This window comes from Nematolebias whitei, chromosome 9 (assembly GCF_014905685.2).
Source record: "Nematolebias whitei isolate Nwh7 chromosome 9, NemWhi1, whole genome shotgun sequence".
NCBI lineage: Eukaryota > Metazoa > Chordata > Actinopteri > Cyprinodontiformes > Rivulidae > Nematolebias > Nematolebias whitei.
Genome location: NC_056506.1, coordinates 51470605 through 51483827, shown reverse-complemented (window position 1 = coordinate 51483827; position 13223 = coordinate 51470605). Strand labels below are relative to the sequence as shown.

Genomic DNA, 13223 nt, shown 5'->3' with positions numbered 1-13223 from the left:
CCTCCCTTCAGCAAAGAAGAACAAAGGCTGTTTTCAAGTGTCTGGATGGAGTTTTGTCTCATGGAGAGATTGAAGATGTGGGTCACAGGGACTGTGATGATATGAGCAGCCAGCCTTAAGAAATAAGGTGGAAGTTCATCTGGACCTGCAGATTTTTTAGGATCAGGAGTCGAACCAGTAACTGAGCAGAGCCAGAGGGGGCACAGAGCTGACCAGCAGGGGACGGTGTCTTTTTGGTCCATGTGTTCTCGTTTTTCAGAACCAGCTTGGTCAGGGTCCAATGCAGACATGTTCCTGTTGTTAGTTTTCTACATTTGTCTTGGAATCTAGCTGTTTTTTGTTTTGTTACCTTTTCCTTTTAGCCATCCTATTTGTTATAAAAAATAAAAAAAATAAAAAATAAAAAAACTAGTATGCTTTTTTATAACTGTTTATTGTTGTTGCTGTTGTCCATTGTTGTCATCATTCTTTGTTGAAATCAGGTCTCTCTTGTAAAAGAGTCCTCGAGGCTCAATGGGATTTACCTGTATAAATAAAGGTTGATTGATTGATTGATCATGGAGCTCAGAGAGTCTGAGACCCAGTCAGAACCAGAAATCAGAACCTGCTGGCCCTGTGTAGATCTGTCTGAACCCTGACCCCAGACTCCGATACTGAACCCTGACCCCAGACTGATCCAGAAGCCAAAACCTGTGACCTTTGACCCTGCCCAATCTAAACATCCATCCGTTATTTTTCCCGCTCTTTCTTTTCCAGGTGATGTCCATGTCCAGCAGTCACTGCATGACAGGCGGGGGACACATGGCCAAGTCTCAGTCCATCAAGGGACACCTGGACAAGTCTCAGTCCATCACATGGACATATACAGACAAACAAGACAGACAACATTCCGTCTCTCACCCCGGGGGACAATTTAAAGTTTCTGAACCTAATATGGAGGTTTTTGTTCTGTGGGGGGAACCCAGTAGACAGTTTTCTCTGAGGACATCTGACCCCCCTGAGCTGAACTCCAGCATCTGACAGGTGGCTGCAGGACTAAGTCCTGATAAGAGGATCAGCTGTTGTCTGGAAGTGAAGCATGCTGGGAGCCGGCAGCCTCTTGAAGCACGACTGCCCTCTGAGCTGGAGAGACACAAGTTCTGGTCTGGTTTCCATCCAGGCTCTGTTACCTGTCACAAAGACAGTTCTGGTGCAGATCAGGACTCTTGGACAGGACCTGTGAGGTTTGGACTCTGGCTGTGGTCCAGAACTGAAGGTGTGATGGATCCTGAGGCCCCGTCCCCTCTGCAGCGTTTCGTTGTGGCGAAGCGATCCATCAACTCCATCTTGGATCAGCTGCTGGCCTTCGTGAAGGACGGGTCAGCCTTCATGGACGGTCAGAACCACTCAGAAAAAAACAGAGCTGTAGGTTCTGGTCCAGACACCGGTCCAGAACCCTGGTCCATATTCTCCATGGTCTGGTTCCACCTGGTGTTCTGCAGATTTCATTTGTTTTTTTCTATGTCTTCCTTTGTGTGTCTGTATTGTTGTGTAATTGTTTATTGTTTTTTTGTGTGTTTTTGTTTGTTTGTGTGTCTGTTTGTTTGTTTGTTTGTGTGTCTGTCTGTTTGTTTGTTTGTGTGTCTGTCTGACTTGTCCAAGAATTGTCTGCTTGTTTGTTTGTTTGTCTATTTGTTTGTGTGTTTATGTGTTTGTTTTATTTATTTGTGTTTGTGTGTCTGTTTGTTTGTGTGTCTGATTGTTTGTCTGTCTGTTTGTTTGTTTGTCTGTCTGACTTGTCCAAGACTTGTCTGCTTGTTTGTTTGTTTGTGTGTTTATGTGTTTCTTTTATTTATTTGTGTTTTTGTCTGTTTGTTTGTTTGTCTGTCAGTTTGTTTGTCTGTTTGTTTGTCTGTCAGTTTGTTTGTCTGTTTGTTTGCCTGTTTATGTGTTTGTTTTATTTATTTGTTTGCGTGTTTGTTTGTTTTCTGTTTTATTTATTTGTTTGTGTGTTTGCTGTGATGTCAGAGGTGTGGCGGAGCCCAGACCTGGGTCCCGAGGCCCTAGAGGAGCAGAGTCTGGAGCTGCAGCGCTGTGCGTCCACACTGTCCACCATCAGGGAGGTTCTGCTCAGGAGACACATGAAGGTGGCCTTCTTCGGCAGGTGAGAGGGACAGGAAGTCAGATGTTTCCTCCGAGCATGCTGGTGTGAGAATCTGGACCAGGTCCATCCCTGAAACTGGTCCGACTCTTTACCTTCAGTGTCTTGTTATTTATTCCCAGATGGAGAGGAAACTTTATCCAGACCACTTTAGAAGATTACAGAGGGTCTGGAGAACTGTTAATCAGAGTCAGAGTTTCTTTATTGTCATTCGCACCTCATGTGGTACATGTGGTGGAGCGAAATTATGTACACAAGGTCCCAGTTACATCCAACAATAAAATGTATAATAAAAACAGTAATAACATCTAAGATATGAACTAAGAAAAACATCAACTAAATATACACTAAGCACTCATAACATAAAACATTGAACATCACCACAAACATGAACATGAGTCTGTGAGCAGATGTGCACGCATGAACACATCAACATTGAAACAGATCAGCAGCAACATGAAACAGATCAGCAGCAACATGAAACTGATCAGCAGCAACATTGAAACAGATCAGCAGCAACATGAAACAGATCAGCAGCAACATGATGTGATTATTCTGGTTAGAGATTCATGAGTCTAACAGCCTCAGGGTAGAAGCTGTTCCTCAGTCTAGTGGTTCTACACTTAATGCTCCTCAACCTCCTTCCTGAGGGGAGTGGGGCAAAAAGTGTGTATGCTGGGTGAGTGGGGTCCTTCATGATGCAGGTGGCCCTCTTCCTGCATCTGGAGGTGTAGATGTCTGTGATGGTGGGGAGACTGACTCCAACATCTTCTGTGCAGCCTTCACCACTCTCTGCAAAGCTTTTCTTTCTGCAGCTGTGCAGCCTCCATGCCACACGTTGATGCTGGAGCACAGGATGCTCTCCACTGCACACCTGTAGAAGGAGGTGAGGACTGAGCTTCCAGACCAGCTCGCCTCAGTCGCCTGAGGAAGTAGAGTCTCTGATGATCTTTCTTCATCAGGCTGGTGGTGTTGTTGCTCCAGCTGAGGTTGTTGTTCATGTGTACACCCAAGTTCTTGTAGCTGGAGACCACTTCCACCGCAGATCCTCTTATGTTCAGGGGGGTGTAGATGTTTTTGTTCCTTCTGAAGTCCACAATCATCTCCTTTGTCTTCTTCACATTGATGTGAAGGTTATTCTCTCTGCACCAGCTCTCCAGGTGTTCCACCTCCTGCCTGTAGCTGGACTCATCATTGTTTGTGATGCATCCCACCACCGCTGTATCATCTGCAAACTTTACAATGTGACAGCCTGGATGGGTAGCTGCACAATCATATGTGAGCAGAGTAAACAGGAGGGGGCTCAACACACATCCCTGAGGAGAGCCAGTGCTGAGGGTTATGGTGGAGGAGGAGAGGTTGTGGATCCTCACTAACTGTGGTCTGTTTGTTAAAAAGTCTAGTACCCAGTTGCAGATGGAGGGGCTTAGTCCTAGTGTGGATAGTTTGTCCATCAGGGTTTGGGGGATCATGGTGTTGAAGGCGGATGTGAAGTCCACAAAGAGCATACGGACGTAAGAGTTTTTCTGCTCCAGGTGGTTGAGTGCAGTGTGGACCACAGAGGAGATTGCATCCTCTGTTGATCGGTTCTCACGGTATGCGTACTGATGAGGGTCCTCGTTGATGTTGATGGTTGTTTTGATGTGAGTCATGACCAGTTTTTCGAAGCATTTAGCGACTATCGGGGTGAGGGCCACTGGCTGATAGTCATTCAGACCAGTCACTGTAGAGCTTTTTGGGACTGGGATGATGGTGGCAGTCTTCAGGCAGGGGGAACTGTCTCCAGGGTAAGTGAGGTGTTAAAGATGTCTGCCAGCACCTCACAGAGCTACTCAGCACATTCCTTCAACACTTTTCCGGGGATGTTGTCTGGGCCAGTTGCTTTGTGCGGATTAATCCTCCTGAAGGTACTCCTTACTTCTGCTGAGGTCACGCTGAGATCCAGACCATTTGAAAATGAAATGAAGATGTAAATCAGGCTTGACTAATTTAACTGTGTGGACATGTCCTCTGTCCGTCCATTACCAGGACCAGCAACGGCAAAAGCACCGTGATCAATGCCATGCTCAGAGACCGGGTTCTGCCCAGCGGCATCGGCCACACCACCAACTGCTTTCTGAGTGTGGAGGGAACGGAGGGCGATGAGGCGTACCTGACCACCGAGCTGTCCAACGAGAGGCGGAGCGTGTCTGTAGGCCAGCAACTATCTGACATGTTCTGTGCACGTGTGGCTCCACTGAGCTCTAACTACACTTCCTCTCCAGACGGTGAACCAGCTGGCTCACGCACTCCACATGGACCCGACACTGGACTCTGGGAGTCTGGTCCAAGTGTTCTGGCCTAAGAGTCGCTGCGCTCTGCTGAGAAACGAGCTGGTGCTCATGGACAGGTAGACCGGGTTGAAGCAGGTTTGATTTTACAACCACACTGTGGTCTCTGATGTAACTTTATAAAGTTTGTTCAAAGTTGTACAGAGCGCCAGGTAACACTGAACCACATTTAGTTTCTTTTCTGCACAGCAGTGCAGGAGTTCATAATACATGAATTTTATAGATTTTGGTGTTTAGAGCAGAAGATGCAGTTCTGCTGCGGATACAAGTTCAGATGTTAGTGAATGTTCCTATAAACACCAAGACATTCATTCAACCTTTATTTCTACAGGTTGTCTCATTGAGCCTCGATGACTCATTTACAAGAGAGACCTGATTTAACAAAGAATACAGATGAAATACAGACAAGAGACAATCGTATAAAAGCATATGTAGATGATGGAACAAGTCTGACTGGATGATGTCAAATGCAGACTGCAAAAGCTGGAAAACTTTAGCAACTGTTTTAGCTTGACAATAAACAACTGTGTCGTCAGCGTAGAAATGTAAGGATGCATCAGGGATGCTCTGACCTACATTATCTATGTAGATTTTGAAGAGGGTGGGTCCTAAGACTGAGCCTTGTGGTACACCGTTGTTCAGCAGTCTGATAACTTGTGGGATGAAACTGTTGCAGAACCTGGTGGATCTAGTCCTCAGGCTGCGGTACCTCCTGCCTGAGGTCAACATAGAATTGTGTGACATCTGACCTGTGGTTTCTGACCTTCTGTGACCTCTGACCTGGGCTGCAGGAGGTGTGATTTATTTTCCCTTCACGTTTTGGGTTCTTACTTTGATAAAACATTTAAATAACTCGGAGGATGACGTATCATTCTGTCTTCTCTCCCTTTGACTACTGACCCCTGGCCTGTGCCCCCTGACCTGTGAGCAGCCCAGGCACGGACGTCACCCTGGAGTTGGACAGTTGGATCGATAAGTTCTGTTTGGACGCAGACGTCTTTGTTCTGGTTGGGAACGCTGAGTCAACACTGATGAATACGGTGAGGAAACATTCAGGTAATTTTCTGCCTTCATTGTTTGTTTGTTTGTCTCCTGAAGGGAAAGCGTCAGTTTAGATATGACTAAACGTGTTCAAGAGAACAGAGAAATGTAAACAGGACGGGACAGTTTCAGGATCAGGATGCGAGGAACTGAGCCACCAGGACTTTAGACCGGTCTCATTTGTTTGATTCTGCAGGAGAAACTTTTCTTTCACAAAGTCAGTGAGCGAATCTCCAAACCCAACATCTTCATCCTACACAACCGCTGGGATGCCTCGGTGACGGAGCCGGACTACATCCTCCAGGTGAGCCCAGAAGTTACTGTGGTAGGCCCCTCAGATCACAGACCTGAGTGTCCAGGGACCTGTAACAAATCATCCCCCTGCCATCTAGGTGAGGAAGCAGCACCTGGACCGCTGCGTAAGCTTCCTGTCTGAGGAGCTGAGAGTGGTCGGGCCAGATGAGGCAGAGGGCAGGATATTCTTCATCTCAGCCAAAGAGGTTCTGACCTCCAGGATGCAGCGAGCGCAGGGCATGCCTGAGACAGGTGAGACAGGTGAGGGTCAGTCGTCAGCAGAGAGAAGTCCAGGAGAAACTGACAGGAAATAACGTTCAACATTGACTCAGGAGGAAAAGACTGAAGCAGAAATTCTTTTCTTACCTGATATCAAAGAAAATCAGCAGAACGCTTCTGAGGTTTGTCTGGTGGAAACAACCCTCAAAGCCTCCAGCCTTTGTGAAGAACATCTTTCAAACGTCTTCAGGTCTTCAGTTCTAACACCACAGAACTTTGATGATGCTGAGGTTTGGTCCTGGAGTGGCTGATCAAGGAATGACAGGGGTCCACTGGGTGTTGTGGGGCTGGAAAATGAAGCAGCCAGAACCACGATACAACTTTATCCATGGATGTAGTCTCTCACTGTCAACAAACCAGAACCAGATTTGGGTTTGGTTCTTTATAGGACAACATTGAGGGTTTGAAACCAAAGCCAATCATCTAACAGGTCAGGTCTGAGGACAAACAAAGAGAAAATCAACCAAAGTCCAAAGAAAGACCTTCAGAAGGTCTGGAGAACTGTTGATTCAGAATCACTGTAACAGAATACAGGAAGTCTGGACCATTGAAGGGACAATCTGTAAAACTGGAGACTGAACCAGGAGTTCCAAATTGGACTGGATCAGGAGTTCTGGGTTAGAGATGATTTAAAAATATAAAAAGGACTGGATCAGGAGGTTTTTTTTCCTGTGAAAACTAAAAGTCTCTGCAGTCTTGGACCTGATTGTACTGAACCTGAAACTTCTGCAGGTGGTGCTCTGGCTGAAGGGTTCCATGAGAGGCTGGCTGAGTTCCAGAGGTTTGAGAGGACATTTGAGGTAGAAAACCACAAAAACATAAAATGAGTTTGAAGTTTCTGATGAGCTGAGCCAGAACTCTGCTCAGACCTCAGAGTCCAGAGTTTGGTCTCAATGTGTTTCTGAAGAGTTCTGACCCGGATGAGCTGGGCCTCTGTTCTGCAGGAGTTCATCTCTCAGTCGGCGATCCGGACCAAGTTTGAGCAGCACACAGTGAGGGCGTGGCAGATCACTGAGACCATCAAAGCCATCATGGACACCGTCAACATCGCCTCAGCAGACAGGAAGTGAGTCGAAACAAACCCACTCTGTCCTCTAAGTCCTGTCAACCTGACTTCTGACCTTTGACTCTCTAACAGGATCTGCTGCCTGGAGGAGCGTGAGGAGCAGCGAGACCGACTGGACTTTGTCCGAGGACAGATGAACCATCTGAGCGACAGCATCAAAGATAGGATCAGAACTCTCACTGATGATGTCACTGCTAAGGTATGCACATATGCACAGCCTCCTGAGGAGGACCGACTCCCTCAGGTACAACATTCACGCTTGTCAAAACCTCAGGTTCAGGACTCAAGCTGTTCAGAACCAGAGTAGGACTGCTTCTGTAAAGACAGACTCCTCAGGTACAGCACTTACCAAGTTTATAAACTCAAATTGTAATGGTCAGCGACCCCAATGACCCCTCATCTGCTCACGCCTCTACCCCTCATGCCATGTTTCTGCCCATCCTGCCATAATCCTGCATTCATGCTCTGTTCTCTTTCTCATGCCACCTGCCATAGTTTCTGCCCCTCATGCCATTGTTTCTGTTTCTCTCTGTGTTTTGCTTATCACCTTCCCTCATCAGCTCCTGTCAGTCAACCGTTCACCACGCCCCTGCAGCACTCAGCTTCATTCCTTGCACATGTACAGCTCTCTATTTAAGCTCCAGGCTCACTCTCCGTCTCTGCCATATGATGATACCTCTCATGGTCCCTGATATCAAGTCATTCTTGTTCCTGTTCACGCCTGACGTTTATGCCTTGTTCTCTGGATTTTTGACCTCGCAACTTGCCTTTTGGATTCCCTGTTTTTGCCTACTCCTCGTCTGGTTTTGGACTCTGCTTTCTGCCCATGGTACTGACCCTGTTTCTGATTATCATGACTACGCTTCACGGATCATGACTTGGCTTTGGTTTCTACTCTCTGCCTTCCTGTTCATAACACTTGCTTGGACAACCAGACCTCGTTTTTGGATTTGCCCCCCACGGACCATGTACAGCACCAGTTTTGCTCCACAGCTGCTCCACCAGTGACGTCATTGCTGCCACTCTGACAGGTGACTCTCCCTCCAGCCTGTGAGGACCTGGCAACAGCTGATTTCCTTAGATAGAGAACAACAAAGTCCATGCTCAATAATCCAGGTATAAAATCCAACATTTTTCAGTCAGGTCATCTGGACAGTTTCTTTTTTTGTGCTGAAACGTTTCGTCTTCTATCCGGAAGGCTTCATCAGTCAAGGAAACTTTGTTGTTTTCAACCAGTTTGACAAGACTGTCAACAAGGAAGAGGGCTGGCAATGGAGGAGGGGCGTACCAAAGAGACCATCTTATCACAAGCAGAACTGGTTTGTTCCACTTTGGAGTAAGCTGTTGGAGGAAGAATCAGTTTTGTTGTGTTTCCTTGACTGATGAAACCTTCTGGATGGAAGGCGAAACGTTTCAGCACAAAAAAAGAAACTGTCCAGATGACCTGACTGAAAAATGTTGGACTTAGATAGAGAACTTTACTAATTAGCGTTTATGTGAATGTTCCTGTAAAGTGCCCTGAGACAACTTTGTTGTGATTTGGTGCTTTATAAATAAACTGAATTGAATTGATCCTGACTCTGTTCTTTTGTAACTCATCTGTCTGGCTTATTTCAATCCAAAGCCTGGTCATGACACAAATATAGGAACCACCTGAATCCAAACATCAGGTATATGACTTATTTAGTCTAGAACCTGAGGAGGTCTTTCTCTACAGAATCAAAACTCACTGCAGTTTAGAGTAAAGGTAGTTGAAATGGAAGTTTCCATGTTTCCATAGTAATGGCAGACAGTCCTCTCTGTGGTTAGGTGACTTCTGTGCTGTCGGATCAGATTCACTCCCTCACAGTTCTGGTAGAGGAATTTAAAGCCGACTTTGATCCAACTTCAGAGACTCTGGAGCTCTACAAAATGGTGAGACTCAAATTCACACACTAATGGAAAAATTGATCAATAATGGAGCAGATTATGAAATCTGATGTGAGTTTGTCCTAAAGAACTGATCAGTAACTCGCTTGGACCCACATGGGGCACCAAATGTTTGACAGTTCCTGCCAGGAATTTTTTTTTCCTTGTTAAGACTTTTGATTTTGATGAAATCCTTAGAATGCAAATAAATTTGGTTCATATCTGCTGATATGTGACCAGACAGCAGCTTTTACTTTGATGATGATGCAAACCTAAAACTGTGTTTCTAAATATTTCAAACCTTTTTCCTGATGGAATTGCCCGTCCTCTGCTGTAAGAGAACCTGCAGATCCTTCTATCTCAGCTCACCTGCGTTCTTACAGAAACTTGTGCAACACGTGGAGGAAAGACTGGTCAGCTGTTTGACTCACTGCTGCTCCATCAGCATCCTCCAAGATGTCAGCGAGGTCCAGAGGCACATGATTGGTACCAACTGGTTTGAGTTTGGTTCTTTTTCTCCATCTGTACCAAAATTAGAACCTCTCAAATTGGTACCGATGGACTTTGTCTCTCTGTCCATAGACAGTGTCCGTCCTCTCCTGTCTTTGTCCGTCCAGCAGCAGCTCTCTCCCTCTTCATCCTTTGAGATGACCTATGACCTTAGCCTCAACACTGTCTGTGCAGACTTCAAGGAGAACATTGACTTCCAGTTTTCTCTGGGCTGGACCGCCCTCGTGACCCGCTTCATTGGAGTCACTAACGCCCACCGGGCGCTGAGCGGCAAGCACGGACTTAAAGTGAGTAAATTTTCAGTTCAAACTATCAGCTGTATTCAGATCAGATAAAGAGATGCTTCTGTCTCCTCAGGACAAATCCACCTTCAAGGATGAGATGGTGGTTTCCATAGCAACACATCTGGTCTCTTTCACTTCAAGGGCATCCATCACTGTGCTGGTGATTGGTGGAGTGGTAGGTCCATGAAATGTGATGCTGAACAGAGGGCAGTTGAACTGATTAATGTGTGTCCATTTAATTAGTTAGAAAATGGTTCAATATCCTTGTTAAAGACATTTAATTAAAATAATTAATAAGAATTCGTTCATCTAGTTATTGACACTAGTGGCACAGAGGTTAGAGAAGGTGAGCCTGTGATTGGAAGGTTGCTGGTTTTACTCTCTGGGCTGATAACATCAAAAATGTGGGTGGGAAAAGTGAAGCACCAACACCTGCCTCCACCCTCTTTGGCCTCACTCTGGGCCCTTGAGCAAGGCTTTAACTCCCCCCACTTGTTCCCCTGGGCACCCTGGATGCAGCTCTCTGCTCCACACAGAGGCTGTGGCACCTCGGTGTAGCATATTTATAAGAAAACTATGCTGCAATATATCAATGTAAATAGTTTAAAGCATAAAAAATGTCAAATGGGCTAGTTTCTCAGAAGATAAGGTACGACTCATGAAGGAGCAGACAGACTAGAAGTTGCAGGTGATTTATATTTAGAGTGAGGGAAAAATATATACAAATTTACAATATCAGTGAAATAAACATATGGCCATATAAAATATGAAAAAGAAAACAACCAACAAAGAAAAAGGGAAAAACAATCCCACAAACCCACACCCCTCAGTTCTTTCACCCAGAGCTGAGGTTGTTTCAGCTCCCAAGCAAGTTATTCAAAACTCTTGGTTCAGTGCAGGTCCGGGGCTCACAAACGTCCTATTGAAGTAGGAACAAAATTGTTCAGTTGGCTGCAAGGAGCCTCCTACCAGCCTGGCAGGAGAAACAGCAATCTTCAGGCACTACAAGTGCAATCCAATCTTTAGGCTCAAGGCCTGGACTTCCAGCTCGCCATCAACCTGGCCTGCGTAATAAAACAGGACCATTTTCTCAATAAATATATATTCAAACATTCTAGTGTGCACACAACTTCAATAATTAGCACTCTTTGCACAATAAATATTTCCAATCATTTTCACTAAATAAATACCAGGTTCAATATACTTTACATTTCATGAGAATTCAATAAACATACATCATGTAATTAACACGAATAAAACAAAATCCAAGTATCCAATAAATACTTAAAGCACCTTATAAGTCTTGAATTCAGACTTATAAGGCAGTATGATTGTCTAAGTCTACGTAACAGTGAGTCATTTCATCGCTACACAACAACCGCTTAACATTAGCAATAAGCTAACGCTAAAAATAGCACACAGAACCTCACCAGATCCGCAGTGAAATCCAGATCCTCACATAATTTCCTCTTTTGTCCACAAAAGGTAAGTGGCTCCTTACAGCTCCGTTCCTCCCGGCATGTTCTGATAGTCCCTACCTTCCTGCTCCAGCTGATATACTCTCCCAAATTGGCTACGGGGCCGCACATGATTAACACTGAACAGCGATTGGCTGCTCAGTGGTCCCGCGAGAATAGATGCTAATACGTCAACAGTTTTAACTATCGCGGGATTTTCAAAACAGAAGGGGGCTTAAAAGTGAAATGACAGAATAGAAATTTAAAATCTATACCCGGGTTACATCGGTGTCTGTGGTTGTGTCAGGAAGAACATCGGCATAAAAACAATCGCCAAATCTTGGTGTGAGTTAGTTCTCTGTGGTGACCTCTGAAGAAGGAGCAGCCGAAAGAAAGAGGAAGAAAAGAGAACTGAACTAGTTATAAGAGTTCATTCAACTGGTTGGATAGTTAAGTTAATAATTTTATACTTCTGTTGTGATTTGATGCAATATACTGTAAATAAACTGAATAGAAATTGAATTAAGTGAACTAGTTGGCTGAAAAATAATATAATTGAGTTTATAAGAACTATGTAAACTAGTCAAAAATTTTAACTTGATAATGAGAGTTAAACTGCTTAATAAGAAGTCAATCAACTGTTTAATAAACATTACTCGACCTAGTTGAACAACCTGCCCCTCAACATCAGGCAGGCCTCCTCCCTCCTGATGTTCAAATCCCTCCTTAAAACGCACCTGTTTGCTCTGGCGTTTAATACGGTGTGAGTTAGTTTATTTTGTTCTGTGTACCTCATTTTAAATTCTGTTGTTTTATGATTGACGTTTATTTTTACTGCTTGTTTTTCCTTAGTGTGATCATTAGTGTGTGTTATTGCTCCAGTAATTTTAATTCTGTATGATGTTTTTGTTTTGCTGCCTATGTTTTGCTACATTTCTGTTAAGCACTTTGATAACAGTTTATCTGTTTTAAATTGTGCTCTACAAATAAAGATGACTTGACTTGACTTGACTAGTTAACAATTTAACTAAACTAGTTAATGGGAGTTCATTAAACCACTTAGAAAGAGAAGTAAATTAGTAAACCAGCATTAACAAGTGTTTGTTAAACTTGTAAAATTGTTCATTAAACATGCTAATAAGAGATAACTGGTTAATGGGAAGGAAACTGGAAAACAACTATTTAAATTGGTTAATGGGAGTTTATAAAGTAGTTAGAGATAAACTTGTTAAAGTGTTTGATACATTTTTTCAAAGGGAGTTATTCTAACTAGTGAACAAGTGGTAACCTTGTTAACAAGGCTTATTTAAGCTTGGTAATGAAAATGATTAAGGGTAGTCAACAAAAGTTAAATGGTATAGAATTTTACTTTAATTTAGACAGGAAGTCTCATTTACAAGAGTGATCTGACTTAAACTGCTCCCATGGAAATAAAGCTGTTTAACCATCAAAACCTAGTGTTGGACAATTAAATGGGTTAGTGAAAGTTGATAATTGGTTAAAACTAAATAACTAAGGTAATGAGTTATTGAAACTGGTGAAGGAGAGTTTACCTAGTTACTGTCAGTTATACTAGATAACCTGGATTCATTAGACTTGTACAGACAGCTTCTACCCTGAGGCTGTTAGACTCATGAATCTCTAACCAGGAGAATCACTGTGAAAAATCACATCATGTTGCTGCTGATCTGTTTCATGCTTCTGCTGATCTGTTTCATGCTTCTGCTGATCTGTTTCATGCTTCTGCTGATCTGTTTCATGTTGCTGCTGATCTGTTTCATGCTTCTGCTGATCTGTTTCATGCTTCTGCTGATCTGTTTCATGCTGCTGCTGATCTGTTTCATGTTGCTGCTGATCTGTTTCATGTTGCTGCTGATCTGTTTCATGCTGCTGCTGATCTGTTTCATGCTGCTG

The 13223-nt window shown here is 44.1% G+C and overlaps 1 protein-coding gene across 1 annotated transcript in view; it reads left to right on the top strand.

Annotated features, from left to right (window-relative positions):
- The first annotated feature begins 1257 nt into the window (after window positions 1–1257).
- Window positions 1258–13223, top strand: part of LOC119414826 (mitofusin-1-like) — a 13190-nt gene continuing 1224 nt past the window's right edge. Inside the window, exons 1-14 of the mRNA XM_037681947.1 lie at window positions 1258–1375; window positions 2008–2143; window positions 4169–4331; window positions 4405–4529; window positions 5402–5510; window positions 5708–5815; window positions 5904–6057; window positions 6817–6884; window positions 7029–7150; window positions 7223–7349; window positions 8960–9064; window positions 9442–9544; window positions 9641–9859; window positions 9900–10027. Coding sequence (XP_037537875.1) covers window positions 1261–1375; window positions 2008–2143; window positions 4169–4331; window positions 4405–4529; window positions 5402–5510; window positions 5708–5815; window positions 5904–6057; window positions 6817–6884; window positions 7029–7150; window positions 7223–7349; window positions 8960–9064; window positions 9442–9544; window positions 9641–9859; window positions 9900–10027 — 1782 coding nt within the window. The 5' untranslated portion in view covers window positions 1258–1260. The remainder of the gene's footprint in view (window positions 1376–2007; window positions 2144–4168; window positions 4332–4404; window positions 4530–5401; window positions 5511–5707; window positions 5816–5903; window positions 6058–6816; window positions 6885–7028; window positions 7151–7222; window positions 7350–8959; window positions 9065–9441; window positions 9545–9640; window positions 9860–9899; window positions 10028–13223) is intronic.